At 34.0% G+C, this 18,515-nt stretch overlaps 1 protein-coding gene across 7 annotated transcripts in view; it reads right to left on the bottom strand.

Moving 5' to 3' along the window:
- Positions 1-18,515, bottom strand: part of CDC42BPA (CDC42 binding protein kinase alpha) — a 364,566-nt gene that overhangs the window by 110,552 nt on the left and 235,499 nt on the right. For all 7 annotated transcript variants that reach the window (XM_074222837.1, XM_074222834.1, XM_074222835.1 and 4 more), the window contains exons 12-16: positions 18,027-18,160; positions 9,965-10,207; positions 9,607-9,717; positions 7,480-7,727; positions 1,689-1,794 (exon numbers count right to left, since the gene is read on the bottom strand). In XM_074222837.1, the coding sequence (XP_074078938.1) occupies positions 1,689-1,794; positions 7,480-7,727; positions 9,607-9,717; positions 9,965-10,207; positions 18,027-18,160 (842 nt within the window). The remainder of the gene's footprint in view (positions 1-1,688; positions 1,795-7,479; positions 7,728-9,606; positions 9,718-9,964; positions 10,208-18,026; positions 18,161-18,515) is intronic.

An 18,515-nucleotide genomic window follows, 5' to 3' on the forward strand; every position in this document is an offset into this window, starting at 1 on the left:
ACTTAATAATTACCTAGCCGTGTGGCCTTGGGCAAGCCACTTAACCCCACTGCCTTGAAAAATCTAAAAAAATAAATACTACCAAGTAGGGGGTAGTTTATTTCATGAGCCTGGATTGCTTTAAAAAATTTCTCCATCAAATTAAAGTGCTTTTGCACAGACAAAAGCCAGATAACTAATATCAAAAGAAATATAGTAAACTGGGGAACAATCTTTACAACTAATGTTTCGGACAAAGGACTCATTTCTAAAATATACAGAGAACTGAGTCAAATTAAAAAGAAAAAGCCATTCCCCAACTGACAAATGATCAAAGGATATGCAAAGGCAATTAACAAATGAGGAAATCAAAGCAATCCATAGTCATATGAAAAATTGCTCTAAATCATTACTTATTAGAGAAATGCAAATTAAAGCATCTCTGAGACACCACCTCAAAACTCTCAGACTGGCCAATATGACCAGAAAGGATAATAATCATTGTTGGAAGGATTGTGGGAAATCTGAGACACTATTACATTATTGGTGGAGCTGTGAACTCATCCAACCTTTCTGGAGTGCAATTTGGAACTACACCCAAAGGGCAACAAAAATGTGCATAACCTTTGATTCAGCAATACCACTACTGAAGAGATGATGAAAAAGGGTAAAACATTAGTTGTACAAAAATATTCATAGTAGCCCTGTTTGTGGTGGCAAAGAATTGGAAATTAAGTAAATGTCCTTCAATTGGGGAATGGCTTAGCAAAATGTGGTATATGTATGTCACAGAACACAATTTGTTCTATTAGAAACCAGGTAGGATGAGAATTCAGGTTAGCCTGGAGGGATTTGCATGAACTGATGCTGAGCAAGATGAGCAGAACCAGAAAAACATTGTACACCCTAACAGCAACATGGGGGTGATGATCAACCTTGATGGACTTGCTCATTCCATCAGTGCAACAATCAAGGACAATTTTGGGCTATCTGCAATGGAGAATACCATCTGTATCCAGAGAAAGAACTGTGGAGTTTGAACAAAGACCAAGGACTATTACCTTTAACTTAGAAAAAAAAGCTGATATCTTATTGTCTGATCTCGCTATCTCTTATACTTTATGTTTCTTCCTTAAGGATATGATTTCTCTGTCATCACATTCAATTTGGATCAATGCATACCATGGAAACAATGTAAAGACTGGCAAATTGCGTTCTGTGGGGGTGGGGTGGGGAAAGGGAAGTAAGATTGGGGGGAGGGGAATTGTAAAACTCAAAATAAATAAAACATTTAAGTACAAAAAAAAATTCTGAATAATCCTGCTTTCACATCCCAGTGATTCAGCAAAGCTATCTCTGCCACAATCTATTCTTATTCAAGGGCTTTAGTACTACCCAGAAGAAAATGAGTTCATATGATACAGAATAGAGAGAAAAGAAATGAGAGAATGAATGGGACAGTGAGAAGCTAGAAAAAAATTAAAAAAATATTTTATATCACTGAACTAATTCTGACATGGGAGAGACTGCCTTCACCTAAAAAGGTAAAGTCTAAATAGATAAACATAAAAATAAATAAGCAAATAAATAAATAGCCTAACATAAATATAAAAGATACACATACATATAAGCTACATACAAATACATGCATACATATTCACCATGACTCATTAGCAAGTCAAAAATATTTATCAGACTGAATTACTCACCTTATCAAGTTCATTTGACAGTTTTTTATTTTCTTCAGTCAACAAAACCTTTTCTCGTTCATATTTTTGTTTAAATTCACTTTCAAATTCTTCCCTTTCATTTTGGCTATTAAATTATTAAAAAAAAACAAAGATAGAAAATATTAGTCATAACTAATTTGAGTCAACAATTTGAGGAAAACTATTTTCATGGGAGTTTCTGTTTTATAGATGAAAATACTATTAGAAATTAGAACATTTTAATTACCCAAATGAGCTATTACTATATGAATAACAACATGGTATTTAAGTAAGCACATCATCTGTTTTTTTGGGGGCACTGGACAAATAGAACTGTGATTTCCACAGTATGGGAACTCATGATATGGAACTCCCATCATTTAGAGCAATTTAGAGACTTTTAAAGTGTCTAAGGCCACACAGCTGCCAGCAACTCAACAACCATTTCCTCTCTGCCAGGCACCGTGCTACAAAATGAGGGATATACAGAAGTAAAGAGACCCAACTTCCAAGAAACTCGTTCTCTTGAGGAGACACGATATACCAAGTCTATACAGAACTTCTACAAATAAAATGCAAGGAAACTGAGGCATTTAAAAAGATCTTCAACAGAAGGAAGTATTAACAGGGCTTCACAGAACACTTTAAAGAAGCACATTAACTTTTCCATACCAGTCTACAATTTTACTAATTTAATCAGAATATTATTTTAATTTTAAAATTAATTCTTAGCTAAGACAATGAAATATCTTGCTATGCTAATTTCAAATTTTTTTACTGCTGGATAACATCTGAAAGACACCATTAATGAATATGAATTAAAATTCTAAAATCCCTTTTTTCTTGATAGTATATAAAAGATATACACATATAAGCTACATACAAATACATACATACATATATATGTGTATAGCATGTACATGCACACAAAAACTTTTAGTCAGTGCTAAGCACATAATAGCTCCTATATATTAGTGGGCATATATTTTCTGACCAGATTTACAATTATATCAGTGGTGGAAACTCCTGGTGAAGAACTCGAGTAGTGTGGAACAAATATTGACCAAATCCAAAAGAATACAAAAATCATTCAAAGTTAAAGAAAACAACAGATACAGAAGCAGAAATTGCAGAAAACTGAATGCACCTTCTCTATGTCTGTATATTTGTATATGCTCATATGGGGGGAGAGGGAAGGAGGGAGAGGGAGAAAGACAAAAGTACATGATCTGAAGACTAGTTCTACTACATATGCGATTTTGAGCAAGTCATTAGCATTGGAATAATTTTCTCATACACAAAAAGGATATTATCTTTGCTCTTCTCTAAGTCTAAGATTTTATCAATCAGCTCATATAACAAACATAAACTCCATCAAAACCCTAGAGAATAGATTCAACATTTATAAAAAATCTAGTTAACTGTAAAAAAAAATGTCAAGGAGAAAAAGTTAAGGGATTGGATATTAAATCACAGAAGTTTCTCAAATTCATAGTAAAATTGTCTCAAAAAGTAGAAAGAATGAGGTGCAAGATGAAAAAGAACCTAAAGACCTCCAGAGCTTCTTGTATTCATATTTTATTTATTTACATTCACACACAAACTGAAAAATATAGTATCCAACATTGGCATGCATTTTTTTTCTTCTCAAATGTTTAATAAATACTTGAGAAAGGAAGCCAAGATGGTTAGAGGCAGTTTAATTCCTCCAACATTCCTCTCCAAATGACTTTAAAATAACACCTCAAATCAAATTTTGTAGCATCAAAGCCAAAAAATGATCAAAGCAAGAAATTCTTCCAGACTAAGACAACTCAGGAAGTTGTGATATTGGGATTAGTCTTGCCCAGAGGTCAGGTGGTAGCAACTCCTTAGGCCTTTGAGAAGCTTTCAACAGCTTTAAGAGCACTCAGTCCAGAGACCATGATGGGATCAGACACCTGGACAAAAGAGATGTAAGGGGGGCAGGTAGATGGCACAGTAGATAGAGCACTGGCTTTGGAGTCAGAAGGACTCGAGTTCCAATCCAGTCTTAGACACTTAATAATTGCCCAGCTGTATCCTCAGGCAAGTCACTTAATTCCATTGCCTTAAATAAAAAAAAAAAGAATTTCAAAAGAGATGTCAGGTGACCCTTTACAGACTCTGGGTTGCAGTTCAGGGCAAAGAGGAACGCTTGTGATCAGTCAGTCGTAAGGGAGCAAGGATGCTGGCTGCAGTTCTAAGGCAGAAAGAGTATTAGCACTTGTGGCTGCAGCAAGTAGAGGCTATAGTTAAAGTGTCGCAGCCAAGAGGTACACGAGCCCTTGTCACTACAAGAGAACCAGGATCCTGATCACAGGCCCAGCACCACAAGGAGGACTCGTGCTTGCAGGGAAGCAGGGACCCTTTCTGAGAAAAGACCAGATACTACTAGGACAGCAGTGGCCACATCTCTCCAAAGATCACACTATCTTGGAATCACTGAAAACTTGCAAGCCCCGCCCATAACCAGCTCACAAGGGACAGTGCTTCTCTATCCCCAGGGAGCAGAGTTCACCTTTAATAGAAAGAAAGGTCAAAGTCAAGAAATAGGCTGGAAAAATGAGCAAAAAAGTAAATAAGAATTTAACCACAAAAAGCTACTCTGTTAGCAAGGAAGAGTAAGAAACAAACTTAGAAGACAATAATGTGAAAATAGTTACAAGCAAGGCCTCAAAGGAAAAAATGCTAAGCAGACTCAATATTTGGACACAATTTGTTTTTGGATAACAAAAATTACTTTTAAGAATTAAAGAGAGAGATGAGAATGGTAGAATGAAAAATTGGGAATAGAAATAAAAGTGATGCAAGAAAATTATGAAAAGAAAATTAACAGCTTGGTAAAAAAAAGGCGCGTGCATGCGCACGCGCGCGCGCGCACACACACACACACACACACACACACACACACACACACACACAAACAGAAATTCCTGGAAAAAATTACACCTTAAAAACCAGAAATGCCCTAATGGCAAGAGATACAAAAATTTACTGAAGGATAGACTAAGTGGAAAAAAAAGAGGTACAAAACACACTGAAGAAAATAAATCTTGGGGCGGCTAGGTGGCATAGTGGATAAAGCACCGGCCTTGGAGTCAGGAGTACCTGGGTTCAGATCCGGTCTCAGACACTTCATAATTACCTAGCTGTGTGGCCTTGGGCAAGCCACTTAACCCCATTTGCCTTGCAAAAACTAAAAAAAAAGAAAAGAAAAGAAAAGAAAAAAAAAAGAAAATAATTCTTTAAAAAATTGAACTGGTAAAACAAAAAGTAATGACTTCATGAGACACCAAGAAATAATAAAACAATATCAAAAGAATGAAAAATAAAAATAAAATGTGAAATATCTCATTATAAAAACAACTGACCTGGAAAACAGATCCAGGAGAAAAAAATTTAAAATTACTGAGCTATCTTTCTGAAATCCATGATCAAAAAATTGGTTCTAGTCATCATATTTCAAGAAACTATTCAGGAAAACTGCTACTATATTTTAGATCCAGAGAATAAAACAAATGGAAAGAATTCACCAATCACCACCTGAAAGATATTTCAAAATGAAAACTCTGAGGAATATCATAGCCAACTTCCAAAGCTTCCAGGACCAAGGATTATAAGCAGTTAGAAACAATTCAAATATCACAGAATCAGAGTCAGGATAACACAAAATTTAGCAACTTCTATATTAAAGAATTGGAGGGTTTGAAATACGTTATTTAACAAAGTATAGGAGCTAGAAAATATGCCAAAGCATATTTGGCAAAATTTAGTATTAATCCTTTGGAGGAAATTGACATTTAATGGAATAGAGGACTTTCAAATATACCTGATGGAAAGACTAGAGCTAAACAGATAATCTGATATTCAAACAGATAAGCATGAAAGAGACATCATAAGGAATTCAATATAAACATTTCTATAAGGGAACATAATACATATAAGTCCTAAGAATTTGATTATTATTATTATTAGGTGGTTAGAAGGAGTCTGCATGCAGAGGACATGGGTTTGAGTTGATTATGTTAGATGATCTAAAAAAATATGAAAAGGCAAGAAAAATGTACCTGAAGAAAGGTAACTGGACAAATAGAATGGGAAAATTTTTCTCACAAAAAAGGAAGAGCATTTGTAGCAGAGGAGAAAAGGGAGATGGGATGGCAGGAAATGTTTGAATCTCACTCTCATCAGAACTGGTTGAAAAAGGAAGAATATACAAATATGCAGCTGCATATAGAAATCAATCTTGCCCAACAGAGAAATAGGAGGGGAAGGGGATAAGAGAAAAGGGGACAGATGATAAAAAGGAGGACAGAAAAAAGGAGTCAATAGTCAGAAGCAAAACAGAATTTTGAGGAGGGACGAGATAGAGAGAGTGAAGGATAAACAGCAGATGGATGGACATTACTCAAATGGTGAATGTGAATGATATGACCTTGCCTATAAAACATAAGCAAATAGCCAAATGAATTAGAAACCAGAATCCAATAATATATTTTTTACTGAAACAGAAAGACAGACACAAAGAGAATTAAAATAAGGGGCTGGAGCAGAGTCTATTATTCTTCAGCTGAAGTAAAAAAGGTAGTGGGGGAGGGTAACAATCATGATCTGAACATCTGAACATGTCTGAACAAAGCACAAGCAAAAAATAGCTAAAAAACAGGGAATCTAAATATTAATCAGAAAAACTGTATTTTGCTAAAAAGTACCATAGAAAATGTGAATATAGCAAAATTTTACAGCAGTAAAATTAATTTTCTCTGATAAAGGTCTTACTCCTCAAACATACAAGGAATTGAGTAAAATTTATAAAAAATAAGAGCTATCCTTCAATTGATAAATAGTCAAAGTATATGAATAAGCAGTATTCAGAATAAAAAAAATCAAAGCTATCTATAGTAATATCAAAAAATGCTTTAAATCACTATGGATAGGAGAAATGCAAATTTAGACAATTCTGAGATGTGACCTCACACTTCTATTTTAAAATGACAACTGTAGGAGGCAATGAGGGAAAAGTCCACATGACATGTATTGTTTTCTTAGTTCAGTTGTGTTTTGACCCTGTGACTCCATTTGGGGTTTTCTAGATAAAAATAATAGAACAGCTTGCAGATGAGGAATCCAAGGCAAACAGGGTTAGGCGACTTGCCCAGGGTCACACAGTTGGTTCATGTCTGAGGCCAGATACAAACTCAAGTAGTCCTGACTTTGGATCCTGCACTCTTTCCACTATACCACCTAGGTTTTTGCCTTTTTGCTATTTAATGTTTTTGTTCTTTGGGCAGCTAAAAATTACATAATGGGAGAGTGCCGGACCTGGAGTTAGGAAGTCCACCAAGCCTGGAATAAATCTATTTTACTTACCCTACTGAATGTTTAAAAAAGCAGTTAATCAAAGGCAGAATTAAAAAAAAACCTTAAAAAGTCATGAGCACTGTGAGTGCTCATAAGAAATGAGAAATGACTGATATATGAATTTAAGATGGGCTCTTGAATTCTCTTCCAATTCTGAAAATTTCTAATTCTATGAATTAATGTGCAATTTTCTTTTTTCCCCCCACTTAGTTGTAAGTGTAATATCTCTTTTATGGCTGATAACTTTGCCTGATACACAAAATCTGTTTTATAGGTTTTTCTAATACATTGGAACAAATGCCCTAAAATAAAATTATTATACATTAATCCTTCGAGGACAGAGTACATCCAAAGTACTTTCCCCATAAATTGCATGTGATATTTCTCCATGTTATAATGATATCCTTACCTCTCTCTTCTGGTCTTTTCTAATTTGTCTTTTAAAATCATAATCTCTTTCTTAAGGGCAAGCTGCTGGCCTTCTGCATCACGCAGTTCTTTCTTTAGATTTTTAATTTCATTTGCATGTATTACATTCCTTTTAGACAATTCCTCTTCATAAAAGATACTTTTCTTTTCCAAGTCAGCCTTCAATTTGGTTATCTCTTGCTGATGTTCTATGTTGCTTATACCTGGTGAGCGACCAATCTGTTTTTGCTATAAAAATAATGAAGACCTCTTATCCAACAGAACAATGAAATTCTACCAACTCAGTTCTGCAATAGAGGCATATGTTTATTTAACATCAATAGATAATCACAATGTCATGAGACTTTAGTGAAAACCAGTTTTATTACACAAGAAATGAACATGCACGTGAAACTCAAAGAGTTCCCAGACTTTATAGAAGTCTACACTTTTATAATAGCAGAACAGAGGAAGAGGGGATACCAGGAAGGGGCATGACATGGGAAGGGGAATGGTGCAGCAAAAATAGAAAAAAAAGACAAGAGCAGTTCCCATGGAAAAGAGCAGAGTGATGACAAAAGCCTCATTCTTTTCCATTGGGAACTACTTGACTATGAAAATAGGAGGATCTGTTTATCTGCAAAGGACCCCAGATGCACAAGGATTATCCCAGCCTGGCACAAACTGACAGGTGCCTGTTTTGCCTCCCAAGGACAAAGAGAAAGTCCCACTTGGGGTGTAATAACAAATTATGCCAGTTTGGGAGCTTCATCCTTGACACATTTGGAGCCTCCTGCATGCTCTGGATCCACTGTTTCTGAAAAAATATGGCAACTCAAAAAGATAACTTCAGAGGACTCAAATAGCCTTTAACACTACATAAACACTCTATATGTACAGTTTCTAGAAATTATTTCAGTTAAAAATACATACCTAATCCAAAGAGTTTAGAAGCATGTTACTTTGCCTTTCAAAAGCATAATATAAACATACTAAGAAAGATAATCTACATAAAAGCCTTCTGTTAGGTGGGCAAATCATCATTCAAAATGAATAAAATATTACTTTCTAAATGGAATATATTTGGGATAATTATATATGTCACATCTCCATTGGTGATGAGTGCAGGGATCATATAATCTTTAAATTTTTTATCTTTTTCCAGGGTTCAACAAAGTATTCACAGAAGGCATCTAATTCAATTGAACAGAAAGAAATCCAGATATCTAGGTAAATAAGGAACACTACTCATTATGTTTTCTTTTTTTAAAGTTTCCATGATGCTAAAGCCCACTGAACACTCTTATTAATCTTTGAAGCTTTAATAGTTTTTCTCTTTATTGGGAGCTCAAGGTCATGGCAAAGCATTTTATGTTGATTTTGAGGAGTGAGAATTTGTCATAGTCAGGTCCTCCCGCTTCTTATTTTGTCCCTCCCAATCTTGGATGCCTTTTTTTTAGGTTGAGGTTTTTCACTGTGACACAAGAAGGCATCCTTAACAGAGAAGTACCACTTACTATTAGTACCAATGTAAAAATTATAAATTAAGGACCAGATCTATAGTAGGCAAATTACAAAACAATTTAATGAGGTTCTTAGTCACCTCCACATCCTAACTATGCTAACCTACTTATATAAAACAATATCAATAGTTCTATCATTATCATCAACATTATCATTTATATTCTTTAAGGAAGAGAAAAATAAATTTATCTATATAGATTTGTATGCATATATATCTACATAAAAGATTTATGCTATAAATGTATTTTTGATTAAAATTCAACACATAAAACAATTTCAAATTTAAAGAAAAAACAACTTTCTTGATGTTTTAAAGTGCTTCATAATTTGTAAGAAGCATTTAAGTACCACATAATTAAAAACTAGCAAAATGCTATATCATATCTGTAGGTATGCTTTGATATGCATATTTAACATTTTCTCTGTCTTTGTCTGAATATCTTTCTCTGTCCATATATATATCTAGAACTTTCAAACTTCTATTACTTTTTCATAATGAAGAATTAGGTACATTTTGTTTCTCCTTCCACATTCAAGTTAGCACCAGTCTAGCCTAAAGGAAAAAAGAGCCAATTAACTTCCAAAAAAACCAAAGTATACCAACCTTTAGTCCCTCTAATTCATTCTCCAGCTGTTTAGAATATTGTTCACTTCGTTCACGCAGTTTCCTGTCTTTAGATGCCTCTGCTACTGCAGACTCTACATGGACTTCCAGCTTAAAAAGAAAACCAATGGTAAGTTTTCAATATATTCCTCCTGATGTAAACATTACTTATTATTAGAAAACTAAAATATCTAAATCTTCACTAAATAACTATGACAGAACTGGAAGAGATAGTTTATGCTTAAGATAATAATGATTTTTCTATGTGAAAAAAATACAGTGAGATAGAAATGTATAACTTCAAATAACCTGAAAAGGGAGCTTCCATGGTCACTACAGAATTTGCCTGACTACTAACCTCTTTTTTGGCTCTTTCTGTTTTGCGTAGCTCTTGCCTTAAATTTTCAACCTTTTGTATGACCAGTTCCATCTCCTCTTCCTTATCTCGGACTTGGCGAACAAGTTTCTGTTTCTGGGAATGCAAGTCTGTCAGTCGCTCATTCATCTCTGAAAACTCTTGCATTGCCAGTTTCCGCTGGCTGTGTGCATCTTTCAGTTCTTTGGTTTGGGATTTTAATCGCTCACTGGACTCAATTAATTCCTACAGTTTTGTAAAAAGAATACAAGTTACCAATTTAGAAGATTAGAGGTCAAATTTAGCCTTCAGTATGAATTGCTCAATGAAACTAAGATGTCTTATATAGCCTTACTTCTTGAGGTAAATCTGCTATGAAACAATGAATAAATTTATGCTATAATGTGAAAGAGATTGAAAAGCTGCAAAAGACTGAAAGAGATTAAAAAGTAACCTAGTCAGAGAAGAATCAACAGATATATCGACAAGGAAGAAGGATAATGAAGTAAATTTGAAAAGGGCTATGAATGGTTTTGAGAGATTTCATGATTATATGTAAATTGTCTTCATAACTGCTTAAAATCTATATAAAAAGCTAGAATACTTATATCAAGTTACTTAAGTTTTTTTTAACATCACCTTTTTATATTAATTATATTAGGTATCAGAAATCACACATTATGATATGATACATACATATATTTATATATCTATATCTACATCAAAGTTGAATAGTTCTTATCCTTATTCATAAGGCTAATATAAGTACTATTCATAACACTAAAATCTAGAATATCTGAGAAAAAGATACTTACTGTATGATGATAAACAACTGAATACTTTTCCATAGTAACTGAAATCAGTATATGTACAAGACTGTCCTCACAAACCACATATCCAAACTATACATAAAAACATAACCATCACTAGAATTGGCTAGGTGGTGAAATGGATAGGTATCTGGTCTAGAATCAAGGAAATCTGTTCCATTGGGCTTTCAGAATCATACTAGCTGTGTGATTCTAGGCAAGTTATTTCACCTCTGTGTCATTTTTCTCATCTGTAAAATGGGATTTTTTTTTATGAATAAGATTTTTCAAATTTTATTTTTGAATTTTACAATTTCCCCCCCAATCTTGCTCCCCCCCCACAGAAGGTAGTCTGATAGTCTTTACATTATTTCCATGCTATACACTGATTAAAACTGAATGTATCGAGAGAGAAATCATATCTTTAAGGAAAAAATATATATAAGAGATAGCAAAATTACACAAGATACCTTTTTTTAAAAAAAATTTAAATAAAAGGTAATAGTCTCTGGTTTTTGTTTAACTCCACAATTCTCTCTTTGGATCTAAATGGTGTTTTCCATTGCAGATACCCTAAAATTGTCCCTGATGTCTGCACTGATGAAACAAGCAAGTCCATTGAGGTTGATCATCACCTCCATGTTGCTGTTAGGGTGTACAATGTTCTTCTGGTTCTGCTCATCTCACTTAGCATCAGTTCATGCAAATTCTTCCAGGCTTCTCTGAATTCCCATCCCTCTTGGTTTCTAACAGAACCATAGTGTTCCATAACATACATATACCACAATTAAAATGGGATTTTTTAAAGGATAAAGTGATATTTTTAAAATGCTATGTAAATATTGGCTATTGATTACTATTACTACATTACTAGATGATTTTGAAGATCCAAACTGCTATTATAAACTTTATAATAGTATACAATAGTTCTGACCTTGAAATCTACCCTATAACTAGATAAAACTCCTACTTCAAGAAGATCTGCAGTGGACCTAAAATAACATAAAATGGTTTGGAAATATAATACTAAGTAATAGTAAAAACACATGTTCTTTTTTGAAAACAAACATTTTAGTTTTTTATACATGCTGCTCAAATTTAATTTTTTAAAATTTCATATTTTTAAACAATCTGGCATGAGCATAATGTGTTTTTGCATACATACACATACACTCATAGTCATGTATTTTATATTTAAAATCATCTTATATCTATGAAATCAATCTTTTATATATATAATGCTGTAAATACAATTCAAAAAGGGCCAGGAATAATAAAAAACCTAGAGGCTAAACTCTTAGAACTTATTAATATTATAGATAACAATCATTCAAAACCTATTTTAAAATTTTAGTATAAGTTGTTTCTACCTCAGACAAAAAAACAAAAACAAATCTTCAAAAGAGCCATCATAGTCTAGGAATTAGCTCCCACCTAGCATTACATTATATTCTAATAATAAGTAAATTACATCATTTTGTGTTAAATTCTCCAAATGGTTTGTGGTAAAGTCAAAATCAAACTTAACTTTTTTTGATTTTTTTTAAAAGTAAGAAACAGGAGAGCAAATTATGTCATGGAAAGATTATTAATTAGAAAAAGCATGGTTCTTATTATGATGCTAATCATGATGATAAAGGTTTCAAAGAATGTCAATTCTGCTTCTCTGAATGACTAACTACCCTCACACTGATATAAAAGTGTTACATAAATTCTTTTTTTTGTTTTTGTAAGGTAATGTGGTTAAGTGACTTGACCAAGATTACACAGCTAAGTAAATATTAATGTTTAAGTGCTCTATCCACTGCACCACCTAGCTGTCTTACATAAAATCTTTACAGAAAAAAGGATCCAGGCCAACCTAACTGGAATATTTTTCATAAATACTGTCAAGTCCACAATGTAGGCTTAAAAATAAACTAAATCGGGGAAGATAGGTGGCACAGTGGATAGAGTACCAGCCTTGGAGTCAGGAGGACTTAAGTTTAAATCCAGCCTCAGATACTTAATAATTTGCCTAACTGTATGATCTTGGGCAAGTCACTTAACCCCAATGCATTGCAAAATCCAAGAAATAAATTAAAATAAAATAAAATAAATCCTTTAATAAACTATTTTTTTCTGTTTTTGAAAGGAGAAAGCAAGCAAGCTGTGTAGCTCAATTTGCCAGCAGTGGAGCTACTCATAGAGGTTGTTTATCCTTTGTTTTCGAAGAAGGTCATTTAATATCTTATTTTCCCCCCCAATTACATAAAAAAAGTTTAACATTCCTTTAAAAAGATTTTGAGTTCCAAAGTCTCTCTCTCTCACACTTCTTCTCTTTCTCCCTTTCATGGATAAAGATGTAGTCATGAAAAACATATTGATATTATTTAGTCCTTTGAAATTATGTCTGGGATCACTGTATTATTGACAAAAACTAAGGCATTCATCATTGGTTCTTATAAAAATATTGCTATTACTGTGTATAATGTTCTCCTGATTCTGCTCATTTCACTTTGCACGAGTTCATGTAAGTATTTCCAGTTTTTTCAGAGAGCACTGTGTTCATCCTTTGTAATTGCATGACAGTATCCCATCTCCATCTTGTTCCGCCATTCCAATTGATGGATATCCACTCAGTTTCCCAATTCTTTGTTACACAAAGAGAGCTGCTATAAATATTTTTGTACACATAGGCCATTCTTTTCCTTTTTGTCTCCTATCTCTTTTGGGATACAGACATAGTAGCAATACTTCTGGGTGAAAGGGTACACATGATTTTACAGTTCTCTGAGCATGGATTCAAATTTTTCTCCAGAAAGAACAGATTACTTCACAATTCTATGAACAATGCAACTAATGTGCCTAAATTTTACCACATCTCCACCAACATTTGCTATTTTCCTTTTCTGTCATATTAGTAAATCTAATTGGTGTTTCAGCTCAGAGTTGTTTTAATATGCATTTCTCTAATCAACAGTGATTGAGAGCATATTTTCATGTGCCTATGGATTGTACCATCTGAAAAGAGATTCTTCACATATTTGATCATTTATCAATCAGAGAATGATTCTTATTCTTTTTTTCTATTTGCAAGGCAATGGGGTTAAGTAACTTGCCCAATGTCACACAGGTAATTATTAAGTGTCCGAGGCTGGATTTGAACTCAAATTCTCCTGACTCCAGGGCCAGTGCTCCATCCACAGTCCCATGATTTTTGTTATTATTATAAATTTGACTCAATCCTTTAATATTGTTGAGAAATGAGGTCTTTATCAAAGAACTTGCTGTAATTTTTTTTCACAGTTCCAATAATTATAATTTCCACCCCTCCTCCATTTTTCCTACTCTCTCTCCTTTCAGATTGTTCATTTGTCAAATGTTTTGCTTCTGCCTAGTGCCTCCTTCTATCTACCCCCCCATTTTATCAGCTCTCCTCCCCCCAACATTGTATTATTTATTTACCCTCCTTGTAGGAGAGAAATTTTGATATCCAATAGAGTGTTTGTGATTTTCTCTTTGAGTCAATTTCAATGATAGTAAAGGTTCACTGTGCTCCCTGTCACTTTCCCCATCTTCCACTCACTATAAAAAATTTTTCATGCCCCTTTTATGTGAAAGAAACCTCTTCACCATAGAGTATATATCCCTATTACTTATTCTTTAATTTAATTTTTTTTAGTTTTCATTCTATCATATTAAAATTAAACCTGTGTCCTCATAACTATATACCTCTTTCTAAAGGAGAAAGTTCTTAGGAGTTACAAGTATCTTTCTATGTAAGAATGTAAACATTAATTTTACTGAATCCCTTTATGACTTCTCTTTCCTGTTTACCTTTTTATGCTTCTCTTAAATCTTCTATTTTGAAAGTCAAATTTTATATTCAGCTCTGTTCTTTTCATCAGGAATGCTTGTACTTCTATTTATTAAATGCCTGCTTTTCCCCTTGAAGGATTATACTCTGCTTTGTAGATGATTTTTGGTTGTAATTCTACTTCCCCTGCCCTCCAGAATATCTATTTCCATCTCTCTGATCCTTTAATGTAGAAGCTGCTAAATCTGGTGTTATTCTGACTGTGGTTCCATGAAAGTTAAATTGTTTCCTTCTGACAGCTTGCAATATTTTCTCACTGACCTTAAAGTTCTAAATTTTGGCTATAATATTCCTGACAGTTTTTGTTTTGGGATATCTTTTAGGTGGTGATTGGTGGATCCTCTTAATTTCTATTTTACTGTCTGGTCCTAAAATATCAGGGTAGTTTTATGATTTCTTCAAAAATGATATCTAGGTTCTTCTTATAATCATGGCTTTCAGGTAGTCCCAGGCATTTAGATGACACAGTGGATGGAGCACTGGTCTTGGAGTCAGGAGTATAAGGAGTCTGAATTCAGTCTCGAACACCTGATTCTCCCCAGCTGTGTGACCTTGGGCAAGGATGTTGTGGTCTTCTTCAAAAATGAAGGACAAACATTATTATAATTCTTAAATTATCTGTCCTGCTTCTATTTTTTAAATTTTTTTATTTATTTAGGGCAATGGGGTTAAGTAACTTGCCCAAGGTCACACAGCTAGGCAATTATGTGTCTGAGGCCAAATTTGAACTCAGGTCCTCCTGACTCCAGGGCTGGTACTCTACTGCACCACCTAGCTGCCCCTACTCCATCTATTTTCCAAGTCAGTTGCTTTTCCTGTTGAGATAATTCACAATTTCTTCAATATTTTTCATTTTTTAAATTTTGTTTTACTTTTTTCTTGATGTCTCATAATTAGCTTCTATCTGCCCAATTCTAATTTATTAAAACATTTTTATTCAAAGTTTTGAGTTCAAATTCTCTCTCCCCCCACCTCTTTTTCTCTCCCTACTCCCTTTCTTGAGACAGTAAGCAATAAGGTATAAAGGTTATGCATGTACAATTACGTAAAACATTTCCATATTAATCAGTTGTTATAAGACTCAAACAAAAGGAAAAAACCCCCAAAAGTGAAAAATAGCACAGACTATATTCAAATAATGTTATTTTTTTCTAGAGGCAATAGTATACTTCATCATGAGTCCATTGGGATTGTCTTAGATTGTTGATCAATTCTAATTTCTAAGGAATTATTTTCTTCAGTGAGTTTTTTTTGTACCTTTTTTTCCATTTGGCCAATTCTGCTTAGGAGAAGTGAATTTTTGTCCATTTCCCCCCCCATTCGGTCAGTTCAGTTTCTCACAAGGGTTCTGATCTTCAGTGGATTTTTGTGTCTCTTTTACTATTTGGTTTATTCTGATTTTTAAGATATTGTTTCTTGTAGTATTTTTTAGTGTCTCTTTTACCAAACTGTTGACTTTCTTCCTGACTTTCCTAGATCATTCTTCTTTCCTTTTCCATTTTTTTCCCTCTACTTCTCATTTCATTTTAAAACTCCTTTTTGAGCTCTCACAGGAATTTTTTTTTTTTGAGTGGAGACCAATTCACATTTTTGTTGAGGCTCTGGAAGTAGTAATTTTGGTTTTGTTGTCTTCTGAATGTGTTCTGATCTTCCCCTTTCATCACAATAATTTTCTATTGGCAGTTTCTTTTTGCTATTCTTTGTTCCTTGTTGTAAACAATTTCTTGTTTTTCTACTTTACAGGTTAAAGTTGGGCTTTGCTCCCAGGGTGGAAGGGGGGACTTTCCCAAACTCTAAGTTTTTTTGGACAGCTATTTGTTTGTAAATTTTTATTTCTTCCAAAGTAGTATGTGCAAGAGTGGGGAACCTTTATTCTGCCAAGTGCCAATTAGACATTTATAACATCATTCACATTTAATTATTCCCTAAAAAGCTCCATGATTTCTTGAATTTTGAGTCCCTCCTGTGGGTGCCATGGCAGCACCAGACCACGACAGGCCTTATACAACTCTTGGGCCAAAGATTTCCTGATCTAAGGAGAGGCATATTTATTACTTTCCTGTCCTATGCTCTGGTTTATGAATGGCCTCAAGCACTCTTTTCTTTCCTCTCTCTTTTTGAAATATTTTATTTTATTTTTAATTCATGGAATAGAGCAAGCACTTCTATAACACAATATAAACAATAAAAAAGATGACTGCAAATGAAACTGCCAATCTACCATGGACTACTTGCTATTCCCTCCAAACACACAACAAAGTTAACATGCAAATTCCCCCCTCCCACCTCAGATAGCTCCCATAGACATAAATGCACAAGTATTCTTTCCTGCCCTAGAACTGTTATCACTGTCTCCTGCTCCCCTGCACTCACAAGTTCTGGTTTGCTGAAGCTCCTTCTCACACTGAGACAGGGATCCAGATCCCAGTAAAGACATGCAATAGAGTTCAGTACCCAAAGTCAGCACAAGTAACCCTGTAATCTTCTGACCAACTGTCCAACCCCTTAATGTCTATGGATTGGGAGCTATGGAAGGTACTGTGCTGCTGCTGCTGATTTAGTCCCAGTCCAACTTTCACTCCAGCAGAGATCTGCTGCTTGCTTGCTGGTGCCCGAGCTACACTGGCACAGTCTGTACTAGATGGCATTCTACTCTACCACAGTGAAAAAAGACTTTCCCTGATGATATTATGAGTTGTCTTAGGCTGGAAAATTGTTTTGCCCCAGCCTTTTGTGGGTTCCTTTTTTCCTAAAAATTTTGCGATATTCCCAAAATTTTCTATGGTGTCATGTACATTATTGTTTTGAAAGATATTTAGAAATTTTGCAAAAATAATACGAAAATTGATTTATATCTTAGATTAAATATTGTTTGAAAAGATAAATGGATTTAATAGGTGATTTAAGAAACCCATTTCCAAATGTGCTTATGGTGTTCTGGGGAGGAAGGAAGGAATGTGAAATTTTAAATTTGCATTTTAAGTTTGTATAAATATATTAAAATTATATGGTCAGCATATTATAAAGAAATTTTATTTTTATTCCTCTTGATTTTTTCTAACACAACACACTTATTAAAGTGCTTGGGGAATACACTCTAATTTTCAAAACATTGAAGAAGATACAAAGATAAAATCAACATGAAGAAATTTAAAGATTTCTAGATGAAAAAGAACATTAGCAAATGCAGAGGTGTACTAAGCAGATCAACTTGGCAAAAGCATATGTGTGCATGAGGATGAGATAAGGTTGAACAGAAGGTTTAGGTCCCTATCAGAGACTAGGGCAGAGAGGAGCCACTGAAGAAGGGCAGTGGAGAGGTGAAATAGTTTAAATATGCTATCTGTAAAAGTTGGAAAAGTCAGAAAGATAGGAAAATAAAATCTTGTTTTTTTACCTTATTAAGGTCTTCTCTTTCTTGCTTTAGCATTTTTATTTGCTTATCACAAGCCTTGATTTGTCTAGAAGCCTCATCTAGTTCTCGCCTCATAGAACTAGCTTCTTCCAGCTGTTGTTCTAGATGATCAGAATCTAAAATGAAAGATAGTGTTTCCTTTTATAAACAACCCATTGTAATTAATTCACAAAGACCAAGTAAGATTTCAAAATCACCTTATTTAAAGGGAATAATGAAGTCAGACAAAGATGCCACATTAAAGTATATGACAAATAAAAGCCTTTTATTCCTTTGCCAAATAACATAGCATTTATAAAAGTGCTTTAAGGCATGAAAAAAACAAACAAACATGGTTTAAATAGGAAGAGCACTGAATTTGGAGTAAGAGGACACAGACTGAAATCTTTGTTTCAAGTCCTTTGACTTCTCCATTTGTAAAAGAAAAGAATAGGCCCAGATGATATCTTAAAATCCCTTCAAATTCCATAC

This window comes from Macrotis lagotis, chromosome 2 (assembly GCF_037893015.1).
Source record: "Macrotis lagotis isolate mMagLag1 chromosome 2, bilby.v1.9.chrom.fasta, whole genome shotgun sequence".
Taxonomy (NCBI): domain Eukaryota; kingdom Metazoa; phylum Chordata; class Mammalia; order Peramelemorphia; family Peramelidae; genus Macrotis; species Macrotis lagotis.